This window comes from Pseudorca crassidens, chromosome 11 (genome assembly GCF_039906515.1).
Source record: "Pseudorca crassidens isolate mPseCra1 chromosome 11, mPseCra1.hap1, whole genome shotgun sequence".
Taxonomy (NCBI): domain Eukaryota; kingdom Metazoa; phylum Chordata; class Mammalia; order Artiodactyla; family Delphinidae; genus Pseudorca; species Pseudorca crassidens.
This window is the reverse complement of record NC_090306.1, coordinates 42,788,791-42,796,760: the sequence shown is the minus strand read 5'-3', so window position 1 is coordinate 42,796,760 and position 7,970 is coordinate 42,788,791. Positions and strand designations below refer to the sequence as shown.

The following is a 7,970-nucleotide window of genomic DNA, read 5'->3' as shown; positions in this document are numbered from 1 at the left end:
ACAACAACCAAACTTGTGGCTTTTTATCCACGTTTCAGTGCAAATTATTTACACACTGATGAGGAGGCAGGACAGGAAGGGGGTAGGAGGTGGCTGAGGGAGGCATGGCTGGCAGCTGTTCAATGGCTCCACGACAGAGGCTGGAAGAATGGGGATATTTCTGCGGGGTCCCCCAGCCTCATGTTCCACATCACCACAGCTGCCCTTTCACCCTGGAACCTCCCGCTTCAGCTGTAGGTGGGGAGGACAAAGGCCCTGATGCTCAGGTGTGTGTTCAGGGTCTGCACCCTTGGCAGGAGAATGGGAAGGGCATGTGGGGACCTGGAAAAAACGGAGGATAAAGGAGAGGGAGAGAGGCAGGCAGGTTGCTGGCGCGGTGGAGGAGACAGAGCTACACGTCAGGAGCTGACGCTGATGGAGGAGGGGACGAATCCTTCTCCCACCTCCTGGCCAAGCAGGGGGCAGTGCAACAAGGGGTCTCCCGCGGAGGTGGAGGGAGGTAGGTCCGGGGCAGGTCAGTCAGGATGGCAAGAGGGTTCATTCCGCCCCAGGCAAGTGGTTTCAGGAGTCCCCAGGTAGGAGCAGGTGGGAGAAATGATCGGATACGTAGGAGTCGCGGAGTGTGGCTGAAGGGGCTGGGTGGGCGAGGATCGGGGTCTTAGGTGCCAGCGAATCTGTTTGGGGGTGGGCTTGACGAGAACGCTCCTAGGGATGAGTCCGCGCAGCGCCTCACAGGCACTCGTGCAGTACGCGAGTGTGCGTGCAGTTGCGGCAGCTGACGTGGCAGCACCAGTGGAAGGTGCAGTTGCAGCGCTCGGTGACGCGCTGCGTGCGCGTGCGGTGGCCCCGGCCACAGCAGAGCAGCTCGCAGCCGTCCAGCGCGGGCGACGAGCTGTTGCAGGCGCGCCCTGCCGTGCCCGCTGTACCCAGGCGTCCGCTGTATGTGCAGAAGTTGGGCGATTTCTCGAAGTAGACGAGATCGTGGGGGGAGGGAGGCTTGTGAGCGGGGTCCTCGGGCTCGAGGCGCAGCAGTTCCGCCCGCGAGGCGCGGTTGTTGCCGCGATTGCCGTACAGGACGCGCGAGGCGCCGTCGAAGCGGTCCCGCAGCACGTCGCCCACGGCGCGCAGCGTGGGCAGCCGCATCCAGCACGTGCGCACCGTGCACGAGCCGGACATCCCGTGGCACTTGCACTCCTGGCGCATCTCGGAGAACACGGTCTGGGGGAAACGGAGAAGAAAGGGTGTTCCAGGGCACTGTCAGAGTCAGGGCCACCTTCCCAGATACCGCCCCCTCCCGGACGTCGCCGGAACCTCAGCAAAGGCCCAGGCCTAGCCGCGCACAGAGGAAGGGAGGCGCGAAATGTCCCGCAGAGATTTGGACACTAAGCCCAACTCTGCTCCACCCGGCGAATCTGTCTCTGCCTCTCAACCTGGTTTTTTGAACCTGTACAGTGGAGGGGCTGTAGGCAATACAGTCTATAGGTTACATGACTTCTAACCTCTCAGTTGTCAGCCACTGTCTCTTTCATTCTCTGGCTTCCTTCCAAGCCTCCGCGCTCTCCGGACGCCCTCGCCTGGCTCCTTACCCTACCCCATGACCTTATCACCGACCGTTACTTCCCAAGTTCGAGGTTAGCCTCTGCGAGGGACTCCGAGAACCCTGCCATTCCGTTTCGGGTGCGGTGACCCTCAAGCCCGCTCACCGTGCGGCCCGCCTCGTTGTTGTGAAGGTTCATGAGGAAGCGCAGGTCCCGCCCCTTCTCCCCGGAGTCCACAAACTCCCGGCCAAAGAGGCGGCCGAAGTCGATGTTGTCGCTGCAGCCTCCCCAGTGCCAATCGGGGCCCCCAGGACCGCGCCGCCGGTAGTCGCACGTGCAGGACTCGATGGAGCCCTCCGAGCAGGAGCGCGCCACCGAATGGGTGACCCCGGCCGAGGTGATGGCGAAGATAAATGCTGTTTCCCGACAGCCTGTTGGGGAAGGGAGCGGGGATCGGCTAGGGGGCACGCGGGGGTGCAGCAGGCACCTTCAGTGGAGGGCTTGGGACCCTTGAGTCCCACGCCCCAAATCCTTCCTTAGATTCCTGAAAGCCCGGCGACGGGCTGTGTTGGGAAGCTGGTCTCACGGAGAAAGCAAGTGCGTGGGCACGCAACCACGGCCACGCTTGTAATCACACGTTACTGAGACTCAGGGAGCATTCTGGCTTCTCGGTGGAAGTGGGGCAGCCCCAGAGAGAAAAGCCGGAAAGAGGGGAGTGGAGGAATTCTGCACCGCCAAGAGCTCTCCGCAGCCCAAACTTTCGGCCCGGCCCTCGTCAGCGATGCAAGACTTGCTGGGCTGGAGGTAAGAGACGCCCGCAGAGACCAGCTTTGAGAGGAGCTGAGGGACAGCAGTGGCCAGCCAGCGTCCACGACTCTGAACTCCCTTTCTCTGGGGCAGTGGCTCAGAAAAGTTAGCTTCGTGCCCGAGATGCACGGCTTGAAAGCCCCTGGTAGAACGAGTCTGGCCCAGAGCTAGTGCTGGCATGAAGCTCTTGGCGGGTGGATCGTGTGACCCTGCAGGTGCCCCGGACATCTTCCCTGCACTTGCCCGCCCCTGCCCTGGGGGTGACCGTGCGTTCCCCTGGTCCAGGAAGCGTCACCTTCCTGGGTACCCACCTCGGTTGACGATCTTGCCGAAGAGGTGGGGCCCCGAAGCTGTGGGACAGTTCCAGCGGCGGTTCCGGAACTGCCACTTGCACTCTCGCACAGCGCTCTGCAGGCCCCCGCTCACACTGTGCAGGATCCCCGGGTTCTGGCGGATCAGCCGCCGCTGTTTGCGGCTCAGCAGCTGCAGACTGGGCTCGAGTACCAGTTGCAGGCTCTTGGAGTCGGTCAGCAGGTTCGTGGAGGAGGCTACGTTCACGATGCCCCTGGTGAGACGCATGATAGGAGCTCAAGCTTTGGAAGGGGACCTGCACCCTAACCAGAAAGGTCATGCCCACCCTGTCCTCTTCCTGGAGCTATTTGCTGGCGAGAGCGGCGGGATCAATAGCAAGGTAACAGTTCCGCGCTCCCAGGCTCACTAGTTTGAAAGGACTTGGCGTCCAGAGTTTTGTGTTCCCAGGGATCTTAGGACTGCTCGGGGGCCCTGCGCCCGGAGCTGGACAGCAGAGGCACAGAGAACCGGAGACTAGATATTCACCTTGGTTCTCAGAGCCTGCTTCCGGGCAGCCTGGTGAGCAAACCCTGGCCTGCCATCCATGCCCACCCAAGGCGTGAAATGCTTGGGAGTTCCACCCTCTACTTGGCTTCTTTCTGAGTGCACGCCTGCCCTTTCTCTCCCGAGGCTGGGAAACCTGTGGTGTGACTACCGCCGTGAGGCTCGGTTTGGGGCTCTTGGAAGAAGGGCGGTGCTAGATGGGAGTGGGCTCCCTGGCTGGAGTATCGTGGGCCACCGGGCGGACCATTCACCCCACTTAAGCAGAGCTGGATCCTCTGGAGCAGCTCCGCCCCAGAGCGCCCCTCGGTGTCTCAAAGGGAAGTCAGAGCGCTGGAGAGAGCCTGTCTGCGGACGGATCCCAGAGCGTGGGAGCTGGATGGGGCTGGCCCCTGGCTCTGTGCCCCGAGACAAGTGGCGACCCCGCACCAGCTCACTTACCACCATCGGCCACTGCTGTTGGCGGCCAGGGCTGCAGGCAGAGCGGCCAGCGCCAGCAACAGCGTAGCGGAAACCCAGCCAGGCAGCAGCGCCCAGTGCCCCATGGCCTGCCCGGCCTTGCCCGCTCTGTGCTGCAGTTGGGGCGGCTTTGGCTGCTGCCCGCGGCGGTGGGACTGGACGCGGCAGTGGCGGCTGTGGCGAGAGTCCGCAGTCTGGCTCTAACAGCCCCGGGGGCGGGCGACGGGCTGCATGGCTCGCGGTCCCAGCTGGTGGGCTGAGGCAGCCACGGCGGGCGGCACCGCCTCTTATAGTTGTGGCGCTGGCTGAAGTGACGATAGGAGGCTGCCCCGCCGGGCCGCACTGTGGCACCAGGGCACACCGGTCAGGGGCGCAGACAATGGGCAGCGAGCGGGGCCGTGGCTCCCGCCCGTCTGAGCCGAGAGCTGACGGGCTGGCCGTCGGGGCTCACCCCCGCCCCCTACCCGGTGGCTCCCGCCTCCGGACCTGCACTGGCCGCCGACCCCTCCCCTTGGGACGCCCTCCCACGCGCGCCCGCCTCACTCCTCTCCGCGTCCGGAGCCCGTCGGGGACCAGCGTCCGCCAGGGGGCGCGGCGACCAGTGTGCTGCGGGCACAAACTGCCGGGAGCTCAACCGCTTCGCTGCCTGCTGTGGGGCTGTCCCCTCGACGTCACCCCGGTCCCCGCCGGCGTCTCCTCTCTCCCCCATCCTGAGTGGAAGAAGGAAAGCTGTGGTTCTGGGCAGCGACTCTGGGGAGATACCTCCCCTCCCAGGACCCCCCGACGGCTGGACAGGGAAGGAAAAGGGGGGAGACTGGGGTGGGGCTGGGGCTGTGGTCAGGGAAGTCCCAGGGGTGGGTTGGGGGATGCGCTGACCACACAGAGCCCCACCATGGAGAGGGACCTGAGGCAGCGGCAGTCTGTGCTTGTGAGGTGGGCTGGAAGGAGTGCACAAGTGGCTGCGTGTGTGCGCGCTAAAGTGGGACAGTGCAAATGAGACTCCGGGTGAGAATATGTGTGAGTGTGTTCTGAGAGCGCACACTCACGGGTGTCCTTGTGCACAGAAAATCCATGTTCAGAAGAGGGATGTGAGGAGCCTTTCCCAGGAATCTTGGAACTTAGCTCAGGTCAGAAAGGGTCATCTAGTCGTCTTGTCACCACCTGGGGCAGTGCATCATCTCCTAGGTGTCGGGAAGGAGGTGGCAGCTACGTCAGGAGAGACCCAGAAGGTTGACCGAGGAACAAAGAGTGTCTGGAACTGTGTGCGGAGGTGGGCGGTTGAGTGGGCGATTAAATACGCATAGGTGTGTCACTCTCACCCGGCATACCTCATGCCATCCTATAGTGTGTCACCCTGTGGCATGTGTCAGCCTGTGCATGTCACTGGGGGAGGGGGACTACGCCTGTAACCAAGGTGGTATCAAGATGGATGAGTGGCAGTGTCTCTAAGGACTAGGCTCAGAAAGGAAGGGCAGTGGAGCAGATGTCAGGGGTGTACATGGAGGGGCTGGGAAGAGAAGGGCTGCTGGCTAAACTGAACCCAGAAGAGGGAACTTGTGTCTCCAAGTTTCTGCTTCTATCTGAATTTTTCTGCCAGGTTTCTGTCTTCTCCCCCCCAAACTCTGGCTCTCTTTACTCTCACCGTGCCAGGTTACCTAGAGCACCTGCGACCATCTCTACGAGTCCTGGGAGTCCCTCCTCCTAGGACTCCATCTCAGCCTCAAGGCCACCTCTGCCTCCTATCGAAGAAGTGGCAGCTGTTCCCTATATGGGGCATAGGGGGCACTGCCAGCCTGGTTCTCATGCCCCACCACCACACACAGGTGGCCCCTGGAAGACAGAGGATCTCCTCCTTTAGGTCTCTCCTGTCTCTCCATTTTACCGAGGAAAAACTACATTGGGCAGTTATCCAAGGGCCACGTAGCTAACGAGGGAATAAACGGTAGAGCCAGGTTAAAACCCAGACTGTTTTGACTCAAAGCCCATGCTCTTTCCACCTTACTGGCTGCTTGTGACTGTGCAGCAATAGCAGGCTGGGAGCTCTTCCTGAAATTGGCAGATAAAGAAAAATGGTCTTTAGGATCTTCCTGCCTCTCCTTTTTTTAAAAAAAAAAATTATTTATTTGTTTGGCTGTACCAGGTCTTAGTTGCAGCATGTGGGATCTAGTTCCCTGACTAGGGATCGAACCTGGGCCCCTACATGTGGAGCGTGGAGTCTTAACCACTGGACCACCAGGGAAGTCGCTCCCTTTTTTTTTTTTTTAACATCTTTATTGGAGTATAATTGCTTTACAGTGTTGTGTTAGTTTCTGCTTTATAACAAAGTGAATCAGCTATACATATACCTATATACCCTTATCTCCTCCCTCTTGCGTCTCCCTCCCACCCTCCCTACCCCACAACTCTAGGTGGTCACAAAGCACCGAGCTGATTGCCTCCCTTTTTGATCCTCTCTTTTCCCTCTCCTCTGCCTTTCGGATGCTTTTTGACTGAGCAATATACCCAGGCCTGATCCTAAAGTGTTCCAAGTCCCAGAAATGATCAGGCTTCCCCTCCAATGCAGGGAAATCACTCTAAGAAATAAATGCTTGATAAGTTTAATTAATCTTCCTGGGGCACTTGCATTTTAAAAGAGATGCATATTAACACAAATGAAGCCTGATGGAGGTTATTTTTGAGGGGAATGTATTTTCCAGGCCCTTTGCCCAGTCCAGCATGCTTGTCCCCTCCAAGGATTTGACCCTGAGGGACAAGGTGTACTGGCCCAGCATCTTCCACAGGTCTAAAAGCCAGTGGCCTCTGCAGAGGCCACCCAGCACAGATGGCTCAAGTAAATAGACAGTGTACCATGGGCAGCCTGTCCTTTGTCCCTTAGGATTTTCTTCCCACTGGGGCCTGGGTCACATCTTTTGGCTTGGTGGGTTGATAAAACATCATGGAGGAGGGAGCTGGGCTCGAAGACAGGGCAGTCCTGTCTGTGGCCACTGGTGACAAGCAGAGGTGGGAAGAGAGGAAACAAGGATTCAGTATCCTTTGTTCCACCATTCCACCCACCAGGAATAGTGGGGAAGAGTGGGAGGGCTCTAGGTCTGGTCACACTCTGTATGACCTGGCCCAAATTCCTATTTAGATCAAATCGTCGCTCTATCAATCGTCCTCTCCTTCTTTCCTGCGTCATCGGTTTACCTAGCTACTGGATCATACCCATCAGCATACAAATATGCTGTAATGTCTCCCATCTAAAAAACCCCAGAACTTTGTTTGACTTCACATTACCACCCAACGTTGCCCCATTTCTCTGCTGTCTTTATATATATATATATATATATATATATAAATTTATTTTTGGCTGCATTGGGTCTTCATTGCCGTGCAAGGGCTTTCTCTAGTTGTGGAGAGCGGGCGTTACTCCTCATTGTGGCGTGCGGGCTTCTCATTGCAGTGGCTTCTCTTGCTGCAGAGCACGGGCTTCAGTAGTTGTGGCACGTGGGCTCAGTAGCTGTGGCGCACGGGCTTCGTTGCTCCGCGACATGTGGGATCTTCTCGGACCAGGGCTGGAACCTGTGTCCCCTGCATTGGCAGGCAGATTCTTAACCACTGCGCCACCAGGGAATCCCCTCTCTGCTGTCTTTTACTGCAGAACTCAAAAGCGTTGCTTTAATCACCAATGCCGGTTTCTTTTCTTTATTCTGTCTTTCCACCACCCTAATCACACCTTCTAACCCACTACATTTCCTTATAAAAATCATCCATGACCTCCATTTTGCTCTACAGTCAAATCTCAGTTCTCATCCTAACAAACTTTTTAGGAATAGCAGACAAAGTTGAACACTTCCTCCTTGAAATATTCTCTCTCGATTTCTGGAGCACCGTTCCTACCTCCCTGGCTGCTCAGTCTCTTTATCTGGTTCCACCTTTGTACCCAATTTCTACATAACTCATTGAACTGCACCCCAGTTCAATCTGGAGCTTCTTCTCAGTCTACACTCACTCCTTTGGTGAACTATCCAGTCTCATGCTCCCTACTTTTATCTCTGGCCCTGAACTCTGGACTTGCATATCTAACACTTGAATAAACACCTCAAAATGTACAATGTCCAAAACTGAACTCCCAGTTCTTCCCTTGCACCTGCTCTTTTTTCAGTCATCCCCATCCCAGTAAATCGCAACTCCATCCTTTCAGTCGCTCAGGACAAGAATCTTAGAGCCATCCTTGACTCATCTGTTTTCTTATAATCTGTGTCAAATCAGTAAAAAAAAAGAAAAGAAAACAGTCTTGCCCTTCTGTCTTCAAAATATATGTAGAATCGGATC

The 7,970-nt window shown here is 57.5% G+C and overlaps 1 protein-coding gene across 1 annotated transcript; it reads right to left on the bottom strand.

Moving 5' to 3' along the window:
- Positions 1 to 729: 729 nt before the first annotated feature.
- On the bottom strand, positions 730 to 3,742 carry WNT1 (Wnt family member 1). The gene is made up of 4 exons (XM_067698651.1): positions 3,639 to 3,742; positions 2,657 to 2,910; positions 1,704 to 1,969; positions 730 to 1,218 (listed from the first exon to the last, which is right to left on the bottom strand). Exons 1-4 carry the CDS (start codon positions 3,740 to 3,742, stop codon positions 730 to 732), a joined length of 1,113 nt encoding a protein of 370 aa, XP_067554752.1.
- Positions 3,743 to 7,970: the final 4,228 nt, after the last annotated feature.

Bases quoted from the DNA above. Each gene is read 5' to 3' on its own strand.
- WNT1 (XM_067698651.1), bottom strand. From the start codon at position 3,742: ATGGGGCACTGGGCGCTGCTGCCTGGCTGGGTTTCCGCTACGCTGTTG. The intron at 2,911-3,638 runs GTAAGTGAGCTG...GCGTCTCACCAG, and splicing joins AACAGCAGTGGCCGATGGTG to GGGCATCGTGAACGTAGCCT. The intron at 1,970-2,656 runs GTGGGTACCCAG...CTTCCCCAACAG, and splicing joins CGGCAAGATCGTCAACCGAG to GCTGTCGGGAAACAGCATTT.